At 34.3% G+C, this 14,655-nt stretch overlaps 1 protein-coding gene across 2 annotated transcripts in view; it reads left to right on the top strand.

Moving 5' to 3' along the window:
• The window catches only part of LOC6048311 (tyrosine-protein phosphatase corkscrew), a 47,777-nt gene that overhangs the window by 24,174 nt on the left and 8,948 nt on the right, over window positions 1–14,655 (top strand). For both annotated transcript variants that reach the window (XM_038263544.1, XM_038263545.1), the window contains exons 2-6: window positions 546–708; window positions 6,533–6,860; window positions 12,998–13,305; window positions 13,373–13,879; window positions 13,940–14,030. In XM_038263544.1, the coding sequence (XP_038119472.1) occupies window positions 546–708; window positions 6,533–6,860; window positions 12,998–13,305; window positions 13,373–13,879; window positions 13,940–14,030 (1,397 nt within the window). The remainder of the gene's footprint in view (window positions 1–545; window positions 709–6,532; window positions 6,861–12,997; window positions 13,306–13,372; window positions 13,880–13,939; window positions 14,031–14,655) is intronic.

Below are 14,655 nucleotides of genomic sequence, written 5' to 3'. Positions count from 1 at the left end.
CCGAACCTGCTGCTGGTGCTGGAGCTCTGCTGCTGTTCAGCAGCGATATTCTGCGCCTTCGCGATCTGCTCCTCCGAGCTCGACGGTTCAGTCTCGCTATCGATACTATCAAACCAACATCGTTCTCGAGCTTCGAGCTTTGAAGTGTTTTTTTTTCGACAAGTGTAAATTCTTGTTGATTTGTTGTGATTTTTGTTTCGAGAGTTGGAAAAGTTTTTGAGAGTTGTTTAAAGTAAAATCTAAGAATAAGGACTAAATTTGTCAAGAAAGTTGTGGAATTTTGCTGGTAAGAGTAAAGCGTTTGACAAAAGTTCACGAAATAATTGTTTGACAAGTTAAAAATGTTTGAAAATAAAATCAGTCATTCAAATGGATGGATTTATAGATCAAACTTTTTTCAGTGTTTACTTTTAAACAGTTCAAGCAGTTTTGTTTAAATTTGTGCAAGTTGGCAAAATTTTCAAACCAAATTTATAATAATTTCAGCATGTAAATTTATTTCAGTGTATTCTAACCAAAACTCCCTTTCAATTTCTCCTTCGCAGATGGTTCCACGGTAATCTGTCCGGCAAGGAGGCGGAACGGCTCATTCTGGAACGGGGCAAGAATGGCTCCTTTCTAGTGCGTGAATCTCAGAGCAAACCGGGCGACTTTGTGCTTTCCGTGCGAACCGAGGACAAGGTGACACACGTGATGATTCGGTGGCATGTGAGTATTGGATTTGTTTGTATTGTTGTTGTTTTTTTCTGCGTGAGTACTTCTCAGTAAACAAGCTATATTAGAGACATCTTATGGATGGTGAAGTCAGACAAGTCCAAAGATGGACTTGTGAGTGATGATTCAGGATTGATTCACGATGTGCACGGAAAGTTCGAAAATATCTTGTTGAGAATTCTTGAATTTCTATTTTTGAAATGCTTTTTTCAAGTCCTTCCACTAAAATTCATGAAAATAGCAGTAAATATCAACGAAATACGAGTATGTGAACTTCTTTCAAAACTTGTTATCTTTTTTTCTTATTGAAGCTTAAAACCGAAGTATTTTGAGAAGAATTTCTTTTTATTTTCTGACGTGAGTACTACACTGTTAAAAAAACAATTCAAATATATTTTCTTGAAACTTAAAATCAAAATTTTTAACACACTTCAATTTGTAAAAAAAAACTTTAGTCTGAAAATCTAATCAAAATTTCAACCCCTTAAAGATAAAACGACATTTTTTCTCAGTGCCTCCCAACCACCATCGTCTGGTTGGACGCTCTGCAAGATAGATTAGTCTGATGACCTAAAGCGGCAAGTCAACATATTTTTCTCCACTAGACGATGATGGTGCTTAAGTCCGGCGACTTAAGCAGAAGACGATGACCGCGTCGTCCAGTGATATCTATTTGTGAGTCCGGTCGGAGGAGGACCTTGAAAAGGTTTTTTTTTTTGTTCTGCTTTCGTGATGTGAGATTTTTTGTTTGGTGTCTAGTTCGAACGGAGATTTAAAAATATGGTTGAGGGAAGAAGGCAGGATGGACATTCCTGAGATTGTGAGGATTACGGGGCAGGAAATTGATTCTGAGTGGAGGAGTTTAATGTTGGTCTGGATTATGTTGCCATTAAGAGATGAAAAATGTAGAATGTAAGAGATAAACAGATTAAATTCATCAACAAAATAATCATTTTCTGTTTTAACTAATTTGGGGATATCGTGGAGATTTTCCCTTATCCCCTTAAAAAAGTGGAACATGAATACTTCCAAAATCCTCCTCTTTCTTTTTGCAAACTTCTTTCAAACTTCGTTTCATTAGAAGTTGACTCATCAGAGGACTTTTAAACATCTCGTGACCACCAACCACCATAATCGGTGAAGTTCCTCACTTTACTCACTATGACTAATATGCATTGTAGTAAGACATACTACACCTCAACAGTCATTTCTTGGTAGGCTTAAGGGGAAACGCAGTTTGAAAGGCAAGTTGGAGGGGGTGAAAGGGGACTGAAACACAACAGTGATGATTAAGACACACGCAAAGTTTAAAAAAAGCGTCGTCTGTTTTAAATTCTTGTTTTTTTTTGTATGGAGGTGAAGGTAGAAGTTGACGTCGCAGCCAAATGATTTAATGCGACTGGTCATAAGAGGTGGAAGTGATTTCCGTTCCGCCATTTGTGGAAACGCGTCGCGAGTTCTATGCTACTTTTGGATGACTGATTTGGATGAATGGCGAGGTGTGACAAATAGAGATGGGACAAGTGCGTCACGAGGAGAGTGTCATTGGAATCTTTGATGAGTGACGCAAATTTTGGTGAGAGGTCAATGATACTATTTTGAATACTTAACTATCCTAGAATTTTTGAATATTTTTGCTGTTCGGACGGTAATAACTAAATTCATGCCATTTCAATAACAAATACTGTTAAAATAACAGAAAGTGTTATGGAATATTCTTGCAAAATCCATTTTTGCATAAGAGTTCAATAACAGTTTATGTTAACATAACAAAATTTGTTATTGGTCTGATATTGATTAAAAGCCAGAACAACTTGAGAATAACATTTTTTGGTATGGAAGTATACCTCAAACTGTTATTGGGATGATCGGAAACGAAACGAAACGAAACTATTGGCACTACGCCCCCCGGGGCATGGCCTTCCTCTAACGTGGGATTTCTGCTCCAGCGCCTCTGACGAGACAGGAGAAACCGGGACCGACGTTTTACTTCACCATCCGATAGAAGCTCAGTGGATAAGGCGGGAATCGAACCCGCGTCTCATAGCATCATCGGGATCGGCAGCCGAAGCCGCTACCCCTGCGCCACGAGACCCATCGATGATTAGTTGATCGGATTAGTTGTTAAAATAACAAAAAAAATCATTCGAAGAATAACTTAAAATGTTATAAGTCTGTTATTACAATAACAATCATATAACAAAAAAATCATAACGGCGAATAACAAATCTTGTTATAAATAACATAAAATGTTATTGGCCTAGTATTTTCAAATATCAAAAAATGTTATTCCCAGGTTATTTCCGCCTGCTCGGGTATTCAAACAATTTCCCAACAAAAAATGAAATTGAGGTTTTGCTTCAAGTTTATAAAACATTAGCTGTTTTTGATAGAAAAATTCATGAAATGAACATATTTATTGGAACGTATCTTCAAAGTGAATGAATTCGGACCTCTTTTTCAGAATTTTATTTGTTGACGAAAATTGGCTAAACAAATCGATTCTGTGAATTAAGATATATTTTTATGCTGGTAAAGAAGCCTGTTCGAAATTAAAAATTATTTTATTTTTCAAAATGTCACTCTTACCAAAGAAGCTGTTGAAGCATCAAAATTTTCACAAAAATACGTTTTTTTATGTTTTGGAATGGCATTTTTTTTCAAGATTATTGTTATTGCTACATTTTGAATGTTATAACCCATCTTTCCCAAAAGTACATAAAAAGGTTTTTAACAATATGGATTGATCGGAATTTTTTAATACATTTCGAAAATAATAACACATTTTTTTGAAAATACTCATAATATTCACAATATATCGCATTTTCGGGAAAATACAAAAAAAAACACTTCAACATGATCGGATATTTTTCATACATTATTATATTAATAATTTATGAAATATTTTAATTTTTAAACAAAACTACGCATTCTTGAAATTTTGTTTAATTTTTTTTTATTACAAAATGGGTGCAAAATGATTTTGGTTTTTTCATACACTTCGCTGATTTTTTTTGTTGGAAATTCCAAAACTACGTACCGTAAACTGGGGTGACTTTGATAACCCGGGGTGACATTGATATAAATTTGATTTTGCCACTAATTTTGATACATCCAATGTAACAGTCACATTTTTGCATATATATTCGAAAATATGCTATCCCTTAATGCTTTCATACTCAAAATTCTCGAAAATTTTTAAATATTAAATTGACGGACATTTGAAAAACCTAACAAAGTCACCCCGGTTTACGGTACTTTTGAAAAAATACTCAAAATTTCACTTTTTATCATCAAATGATTGTTTTTTTTTTGTGTGAAAAACTGAAATTTTGCGTATTTTTTTTAGATTTGTAGTTTTGTGAAAATTTTGAGTATTTAAAAAAAAAATTGTGTTATAATTTTCAAAATGTATGGAAACTCGATCATTTGATACCACATTGCAAAATGTGAAATTTGGAGTATTTTTCTAGAAAATAGGTAGTTTTGTGAAAATTTTGATTTTTTTTTTCATTTTTTTTTTGTCATTGCTTTTGAAATGTATCAAAAAATCCCTTTCATTTGATGTCCATATTTAAAAAAAAACCTAAATTGTTCGTTTTTTCGAAAATACGCAGTCTTGTGGAATATTTTAGTATTTTCAGAAATGTGTGTTATAATTCTCGAAATTATGAAAAAATGACATATTGAAATTTTTGATTTTAGATTTTTGATAATATTATAGCCAAGCACTCATTTTTTAAATGGCTTATGCTTATCAGCTAAACTTTCGTGATTTTTTTTATCTAACCAATAAAAATATTCTGCAAAATTCTACATACCGAGCTCAAAGTTGTTTTTGTTTGACTTTCTAAAACATGTGAACTATAGATTTTTTAATGTCGTATTTATGTGTGTGTGTGTGTTAATGATAAGTAGGGTTAGTGAAATTTCACGATTTCGTGGATAGCGTGAAATCCGTGAAATTTGGCTTTTTCCGTGAAACCCCGTGAAATGTTATGTTTGTGTGAAACTGTAACGATTTTTCTCAAAATGATTTATCTAACCCAATTAGGAATAAACTTAATCTAATGAACAACTCTGGAGCTTTTTTTTTTTTTTTTTTGAAAAGGTCCAATAAACCAAATGTTTAGTTTTTGCTTTTTGGGTGTTTTTCAATACCCCTGACTCAAGGTGGTTTCAAAAACACCCAAATAGCAAAAACTGGAAATTTGGTTTATTGGACCTTTTCAAAAAAAAACTCCAGTACTGAAGAATAAAGTGAGTGAACACCCTTGTTCAATTCCTAACATAGGGTTAGTGATTTATGACGATTTCGTGGACGGGCTGAAATTCGTGAAATTTATCAATTTTCTCAAATCATGCTTGGTTTTCAAAATAACAACATAATAAATATTGCATCCATACAGACTATTTAAGTAAATTTTATAAGTATTTAATTGAAAAACTTATGAAGAATTGTTCAGATTTTTCAGTGTTTTTAGAAACTTACTAAGTTTAGTAATATTTTTATTCGCTGTAATAACAACTTTACTGCTATTTTATTTGAAAGGTTTAGTTTCTAAAGAAATTAAAAGAATCATGATTTGTTTTATTAAAAATGTAATGAAAGTTTTGAAATCAATTTTTAAAAACTTTACAGATTTTTTCTGAGTTCTGTTTAATTTTAACGATATTTGATTATTTAGGTGGATTCCCGCAGTAAAAAATACTGCTTTTGTTTTTGTTTTCATTTTGTAAATAAATTTTGATTTCGTCTCTAATTATATTATTTTTTCCTTTTGATTTTAAATTTTAATTTCGAAAAGGGAGATGAAAAAAAATGTTAATTTGTTGAATGGCGCAAAAAATTCTAATTATTTCACTCATTTTTGCTGGACAAGATTGTTAAATCTTGCTTTGATATGAAATTCAATAAAATGAAGCAAATCAGCGATAACTTTATAACCTTATAAGTCGAATATTAAAAAAAGCAGTTCAATGAATGAGAATACGCATGCCCTACATTTTATTTCAAAATATATTCAGAGACCATCCATAAACTAGGTGGAATCTTTTTTGAAAATCAGGAGAATTTTTTTTTTGTCGCGTTCTAATTTATGAAAGATTTTTTTGTTTATTAAAGAATAATATATAATGAAGCATGAAAAGTAGTTTCTGTGATTTAAACATAAGATTTTCAGAGTTATTTTAACATTTTTCACGTTCCGCGAAATAAGCGTGAAATTTGGTGTTTTGAAATCGAGGTCCCCGTGGAATTTGCAATTTTCGAGCGTTCCTAAATTGATAAGAATTCAATTGCGTGGTAGTTCATTTACTCTTATACAAGAGTTCCCAGAAAAAAAAACTCAAGCTCCACCACTTGAACGCAATTTTCTCAAATCCCTTGTATCTAATTTCAGCCTATAACTTTTCCAGATAAGGTCGTAGCGCTTTTGACTCTTGGGCAAAGTTGTTAAACTTCTCATAAAAATCCAACTATCGGGATTGTTTGGGCTTGGACCATATATTCATCGATGAAATTCGTCAAAGAGGCCCTAAGAGGAGATATGCTTTAAAAAATGTCATGTTCTGGGTACCCTGCTAAATATTACAAAATCTGGTGATTTTTTTTTTGTTTACTTTTTTCAAACTTTTAGGTTAAATTTAGCCGAGTTTAGTACCTGAAATCACTCTCCACACTTTGACTCAGTTAGAACGAAATTAAGAGCAAAAGTACTGATTTTACTTTCATAGTTTAGTTGTAATATTTTATAAAATTCTTTAAAATGTCATTACCTGTTATTTTTGACTAATTTTTACTTTCTCTTCCCCACAGGAAAACAAGTACGACGTCGGCGGCGGCCAAAAGTTCGGCACGCTGTGCGAGCTGATCGAGCACTACAAGCGCAACCCGATGGTGGAGATCTGCGGCACGGTGGTCCACCTGCGGCAACCCTTTAACGCAACGCGCATCACCGCCGCAGGAATCGACGCCCGGGTCGAGCAGTTGCAGCGCGAAAACGGCAGCCACTGTTACGGCAAGGGTGGCTTCTGGGAGGAGTTTGAATCTCTGCAGCAGCAGGAGTGCCGGCACACGTTCTCGAGGCGCGAGGGCCAACGGAACGAGAACCGGGTCAAAAATCGCTACAAGAACATTCTGCCCTGTGAGTATAGAGCAAGGATTTTTTGTGGGGGATTTTTTTTTGCATACTTGCAGGGGATTATTTTGCGTGAATGCGCCTAAATGAATGCTGTTTTGTAAAGAAAGTACTTTTTCAACGGAGCACAAAAGAGAGCATTCTTTGCAATCAGCAAAGTGCTGCCGGGCAGGCGCCATCTACACTCAGTTTTAAAAATACAAAAATACAAAAATACGAAAATACAAAAATACAAAAATACAAAAATACAAAAATACAAAAATACAAAAATACAAAAATACAAAAATATAAAAATACAAAAATACAAAAATACAAAAATACAAAAATACAAAAATACAAAAATACAAAAATACAAAAATACAAAAATAAAAATACAAAAATACAAAATACAAAAATACAAAATACAAAAATACAAAATACAAAAATACAAAAATACAAAAATACAAAATACAAAAATACAAAAATACAAAAATACAAAATACAAAAATACAAAATACAAAAATACAAAAATACAAAAATACAAAATACAAAAATACAAAAATACAAAATACAAAATACAAAAATACAAAATACAAAAATACAAAAATACAAAATACAAAAATACAAAAATACAAAATACAAAAATACAAAATACAAAAATACAAAAATACAAAATACAAAAATACAAAAATACAAAAATACAAAATACAAAAATACAAAAATACAAAAATACAAAATACAAAAATACAAAAATACAAAATACAAAATACAAAATACAAAATACAAAAATACAAAAATACAAAAATACAAAAATACAAAAATACAAAAATACAAAATACAAAAATACAAAAATACAAAATACAAAATACAAAAATACAAAAATACAAAAATACAAAAATACAAAAATACAAAAATACAAAAATACAAAAATACAAAAATACAAAAATACAAAAATACAAAAATACAAAAATACAAAAATACAAAAATACAAAAATACAAAAATACAAAAATTCAAAAATACAAAATTACAAAAAATTAAAAAATCAGAAATACGTTCAACTGAGTGTCTTCCCAGTCTTTTCTAAAGAAAGAAGATTTAAAAGCTGGCATCCTCAGATGGTGCAAGCCCGGTCACAGCGTGGCCGAGCAAAGGGTCAAGGACGTAACGTGACGCCGCCGTCGGCGACGACGCCGACGATGGAGTCTGTCTGCCCTGCTGCGTCTGAGGAAGGATGAAATGTAAATGAGTTCAGAAATTGCTCTCGTTTGCTATTCCAATCTGTTTGCCGTCAGTCACACAAAATGGCTAGACTTTGAATGACGTTGAGTGTAATTTGGCAGTGTCACTTTTGGATCCGGACTTAACCTGTCAAATTGCGTCGAGTAGTTTATTTCGATGGAGACGCATAGTGTTTGAAAGTTAAACCTTGACCGAGAAAGTGCCCAAACTAGCCAACAAGTATTGATTTATTGTTTCCTCGTTCGAAATCTCGCCATCATCGCGCGCCCAATCTACATAACTCAATCAATATTGAGGCAGCGGCAGCGTGGTCCGTTCCTTTATTAATAGATATTTATTAACAGCGCTGACCTTTGCGGAGCAGAGAAACAAAGCGAGGCAATCAAAGGGGTTTTGCAGTTTGGAGAACTGGCTGCAAGCGGTACCGGCCGGTTGGAAGCATGGTTTAGTCCATGTTCTTGTTGGTTGAGTTCTCTTGTTCTTTGTAATTTTTTTCCTTTACCTTTACGGCCAATGGGGCCGGTAGCGAAATTATCGAAAAGTATGGTTTGACCAGACTTTGGTTATTTCAAGGGAACCAACCGGGATTTGATCCCTGAACCTTCAGCTTGTGAGACGGAAGTCGCAATTATTAAAATTACCCTCAAGCAACTTAACCTGCAAATTTCGCCAATAATAACAAAAATGTCACCAAATGATCGCAAAAACTCAGCAAACCACGTCATCTAGCTGTCACAGACTCAGCAGACCGCGTGCTTCTAACAATTTTCCGACGTTGCCGGGCCGTCGTGACGCCGGACAAAGTAGGTGGCGCCGGTCAAGAATTCACAAACCATAATGCTGTTGTAGCGAAGTCACATCCCGCCAACTGCGATTGTGAGATAAACTAACTCCTTCGGAAATAAATCAGCCACGAGTGAATAAAAACAAACAAAGTTTTATTTAACAACTGCAAAGTTTGTAGCCGCGGCTAAAGATGGAAATAAAAATTAATGTGGCTTTTATTGAGAAATGTCACTTCCGCACTTTTGTGGTGGAGTTGGAGGAGGTTAGCGGTCGCTCTAACGCTATTTTTATGGCAAATCGTGATAAAATCAGACACCGTTGAATCGCTCTGACAGTTTTAAGACAGCTGTGTGTCTAATACGCGACATAGCAGGCGCGTGGGAGGAGGTCTCTGGCTGCGGTTGATTACCTGGCGGTGGTGGTGTTCTGGCTAAGAGACCTTCGGGGAGACCCGTTTATGGACACCGGTAGTAAACAAACACAGTTAGAATTGGTTGTTTACTTTGTAGCTAAGCTGAATTTTAACAGTTTTCTAGCGGAAATTCTCATTTTCACTAGACAAAAACATTTTTTGGGCAAAACTCGCTTGCTTACTTCCTACAGAACTTTGTTTTACTCGATTTCAGTTCAAGTGCCTATATAGAAGCTGTAATTGAACTTTAATGTTCTAATATGCCAACATTATGTGCCCGATAATGATACCTTCTTCACGAATTTTATGCGTCAGAAACGCTGAAAAAATCTCAGTGGTGTTTTTCTTCAAACTTGCAATATCTTCATTTGATAGGCTTATAGGACCACCCTAATGAATTTCGATAATTTTTCAACTTTTCCATGTAATTTTGCCCGTTGAACCTGAATCTGCCCTCAGGTTTGATCCAAAGTGTCAAAATATAATTTTTTGGTCATATATTCTGTTTATATGGCTTTATATGGTTATTTAACAATTTTGATTTTGGAGGATTTGCTCTGATGCTATGGACAAAATTAGTCGCAAAAGGCGTAGACTGCGACATTAAATTTTGATGTCTTCGACAAAGTTGCTTGGATTGGCATGCCCAACAACTTTCTAACAGAGAATACAAATCCCAAAAATATCCCTAGAAAGTTAGATCATCAAAATCAGTTTAATCGTGAACCACCCTAATTTTCAACCAAGATCAAAGTTGCTTATCTCCATATGCAACTATGTTGCTCCAAAACTTAAATTCTTTTTTTTCGAAAAAATAATTTTCCACGTTTGATTCGTTGTGACGAAAATTGTTACTTACAGAATTATTTTTTAACAAGTTTCGGTCAAATTTAATCGATTTTTCATTTCGCACGATTGATTAACTGCAAAATACATTCAACCGTAATTTCGATTGTTAAGTTCATTATTGTTCATGTCACAATCGATTTTCAATGTAACTTAGTTTTTTTTTGTTTTCACTCGTAAAATTCTCTTTATAATTTGACATCCTAGACCCACCTTCACTATACTTATCGACTCAGAATCAAATTCTGAACAAATGTCTGTGCGTATGTGGGGATGTTCAACAAAAATATGCACTTGATTTTCTCGGCTTTGGCTGAACGAATTTTATCCGGATGTGGCCCACTCGGTTCATTTCAAAGTCCTACTTGGTATTGAAAAAAAGTTATAATAAAAATGCTATTTAGACGACTGCAAAAAAAAAAAAAGATTTTCCACTTTACCTCAAATGGCCTCGAAAAAGCCATGTAGAGGGTTGCCATTTTCTTCATAGGCAGTGTCTGTATATTCTTGACAAAAAGTCTGTAGGAATTTTGATGTTTTTAATTCATAACTTATTTTTATTAAAACCTGTTAAGTGAGAGGAAAGGATTAAGTAACGTTTTTTTGTTGACAGAAGGGATCTTAAGTCTTCTTAATCTCTGTTGAAAAATACTCACTTTTTTATTAGACATGTTGATTTTTTTGGTTCGTCCAAACAAGTATATAAATACTCGAAAATCTGTATCTCGAAAAGGAATTTTCCAATCGATTTGGTGTCTTCGGTAAACTCAAAGTTCTCTAAATCCTCTAAAAAAAATTAATATTTTTTTAAATAAAAATAATCATTTTTTTATTTAAATTTATCACAAAAGTTGAGTTCTGAAAGCCGTACTTATAAAAATATTAAATTTAAAAATGCTTCATTTTAGCTGTAGCGAATCACACGCAAAAAATGCTGCCGTGTTTTTTATTTTTCAATTGAAATCCTGAAATAAAATTTGAAATATTAATTTTTATTTTTATTAAATAATAATTATTTTTTATTAAACAAAATAATCAATTTTTGATTTGAATTTTCACTATTTTTGAGTTTTAAAAATCGTACTTATAAAAATGTTAGATTCAAAAATGCTCCCGTGTTATATTTTTTTATTGAAATCCTGAAGTAAAATTTGTTAAAAATTTTCATGATTTTAGGCCAATGCAAATTGTATTTCATGTTTTCATCTACCATCTTAAAAAAAATCTCAAAAAATCATTGAGAAAAAATATCGCAAAAGAAATATTTAGAAAAAAAATTGTACATTCGGTTGTGTTCTCTAGAAATTCGCAAAAAAAAAATTATTTTAATTTTTGCATTTTTTTTATTTTTACATTAATTCTGACATTCGAAAATCCGTATCTCGAGAAGGGATTTTTTAATCCAGATCGATCTGGTGTCTTCGGAAAATTTAGTTAAAGAGATTTTACACAGGAGTGCATTCGTCTCTGAACTTTTTATCGTTTTACTCGATTTTGACTAGCTTGAACCCCTTTTACTTTTTTTCAGTTTTTATATGTATCAGTAGACAAAAAGTGACATCTTTTTGAGCTGTAGGGTAAGACGGACGTTTTATTTTGGCCAAGGTATGATTTTTTTCTTGAAATCAAAAAGTATTTGAAAGAGTCAAAAACGCACATAAATCAAACCAAAAAAATACTCATCAAATTTTGATAATGTGCACCGTTTTTGAGTCATAGCCATTTTAACATAAATTTTTGTTTAAAAAAAATTGTTTTTTTTTTTTATTTTTAAAAAGAGTGTTCACCCTTGTCCATCTTAAAAAAATATATATTCGAAGAGCTGAAAAAATTCTCTGCATATTGATTTTTATGGAAATTGTTGGCAACCAAAGTCGGAGATTGCTGAGATAAAGCCTTGCAAAAAATGAAGATTACCAAAAATGAGTTTTATTTTCTAGTCTAGACGATTTCTTGGAAACTATTGATCAGATTTTCAAAGTAAATAAGTGAAACTTGTTTGAAATTTTCTCACCTCCTTAAAAAAATATGAACAAATTTTTTAAATTAATTAAAAAAAACATAAAAAAAAACTTAAGAGGCAAAAAATATTGATACGAGGTTGTAGAATAATCCAAATACTATCAGAAACAAACATAAACTGAACAAGTTAAATGCAAATTATATTTATAAAAATTGAACCTGAAAAACATGAAATAAAAAAAACATAATAAATTGTGTTCGATTAAAATTCGGTTCCGGTTATAATATATTTTGATTGCCCTGTTGCAAAAACTAAAAATATTCAAGAAAAAAAACCTTTTTCGATCGATTTGGCAACAGGGAATTTTCGTCAGATGGGAATAGACCTTGAAAATATTTTTTTAAAATGCCTTTAAAAGAAATAGAAATTTCTTTTGGTTAAAGCCAAATCAAACAGAAATGTTCACAAAAGGCTGTTCTACTAGCAGGTGTACTTGGTTTTGGTAAATTTGAAGGAACACCCCAAATTATTGAGCATCATTTAGGCACCACCGCTTAGTGTGATGGGAATGGGTAACTTTACCATTTCTCTAACTTAAGTAACTGCCGAGCTTCCGTGGCCGTGAGGTTACGGGTTTCGCCTTGTAAGCGGAAGGTGATGGGTTCGATTCCTGTCTGGCTCGGCAAAGTCAGATCCCTTCAAAGAGCAAATCTGCTCACTGGGAATACTGACCGGTAAGGGATGAGTTTCGATTAACGGCGTGCTGGGTTTCCAATCCAGAGGTCGTGAGTTCGATTCTCGTACCGGGATGATGATTTTTTTTAAAAAGTTGTATTTTTTTTAAATCACAGTGATAAAATTTTAATATTCTAAAAAACAAATTAATTATTTCAATGCCTTCCCGTTCTCCATTCCAGTCGACCACACCCGCGTCAAGCTGAAAGACGTGGACAGCTCCGCACCTGGCGCCGAGTACATCAACGCCAACTACATCCGGCAGCCAACCGAATCGGAACAGAACGAGATGAGCTCCTCGTCGGAGAATCTGGCCCAGCAAAACAACAACTCCTCCTCTTCCGCCTCCTGCAACAACACCTCCGCGACCTCCAACGGCAGCGGGACTCCGACGACGTACGCCAGCATCAACCAGCAACCAACGAAGAACTGTCAGAGCTGCCAACTGCTCGGCAAACCGTGCTCCCAGTGTTCGTTGAAAGCGAATGAGGTTAGGGTTGAGTGTGCGGTCTTTGGGCTTTTCATCAAATTTCTGACAAACTCTTTCCCGCTTTCAGTCCAAACACAAGCGAAACGAATCGTTGACGTCCCGGTTGCAGCTGCAGGCCGGCGGATGTCCCACCGGCGGAGGACTGCTCCGCGGAACGGGCGCCACCGACGAGAAGGACCTCTTCAAGACGTACATCGCGACGCAGGGCTGCCTGGCGAACACGATACAGGACTTTTGGAACATGATCTGGCAGGAGAACACCCGCGTGATAGTGATGACCACCAAAGAGATCGAGCGGGGCAAAAAGAAGTGCGAAAAGTACTGGCCCGACCCGCAGCAGAGCCGGGAGTGGGGCCAGGCCCGGGTGACCTGCCTCAGCGAGACGAGCACCGCCGACTACACGCTGCGGGAGTTTCTGCTGGCGTGGCGGGGGCAGGACGAGCGCAAGATCTTCCAGTACCACTTCCAGGTGTGGCCCGACCACGGCGTCCCGTCCGATCCGGGCTGCGTGCTCAACTTTCTGCAGGACGTGAACGCGCGCCAGGAGCAGCTGCAGCTGGAGGGACTCGCGCCGGTAAGATCCGGGTTTTCGTTTTTCCTGAAATTGTGAAGTCATCTCAATTATCCATTTTAGGGCCCAATCTGTGTCCACTGTTCGGCGGGAATCGGTCGCACGGGAACGTTCATTGTGATCGATATGATTCTGGACCAGATTGATCGAGAAGGTAAGATCGATTGAACCAATTTTTAAAATTCTCAAAATTGTAAAATTTGTCAAATTTTTAAAAATTGTTAAAATTGGCAAAATTCTCAAATTTTCAAATTCTCAAAGTTCTCAAAATTCTCAAAATTGTCAAAATTGTCCAAATTCTCAAAATTCTCGAAATTGTCCATATTGTCAAAATTATAAAAATTGACAAAATTGACCAAATCGACCAAATTGTCAAAATTTGCAAAATTGGCAACATTGTCAAAATTTTCCAAATTGTCCAAATTGTCCAAATTGTCCAAATTGTCCAAATTGTCCAAATTTTCCAAATTGTCCAAACTGTCCAAATTGTCCAAATTGTCCAAAATGTCCAAATTGTCCAAATTGTCCAAATTGCCCAAATTGTTCAAATTATCAAAATTTTCAGAACTGTCATAACTGTCAAAATTCTCAAAATTCACAACATTTTCAAAATTCTGAAACCTCTCAAAATTCTAAAACCTCTCATAATTCATAAAAATCTGAACATTTTAAACAATCTAAAAATTCTGAAAATTTTAAGCAGTCTAAAAATTCGGAAAATTCTGAAAACTAAAAAATCTGAAATCTGAAAAAATCTTAAAATTCTCAAAATTCACAAA

The sequence above is a fragment of the Culex quinquefasciatus genome, chromosome 3, assembly GCF_015732765.1.
Source record: "Culex quinquefasciatus strain JHB chromosome 3, VPISU_Cqui_1.0_pri_paternal, whole genome shotgun sequence".
Classification (NCBI taxonomy): domain Eukaryota; kingdom Metazoa; phylum Arthropoda; class Insecta; order Diptera; family Culicidae; genus Culex; species Culex quinquefasciatus.
Note: the sequence above shows the minus strand (reverse complement) of the source record. Positions and strands in the feature narration are given on the sequence as shown.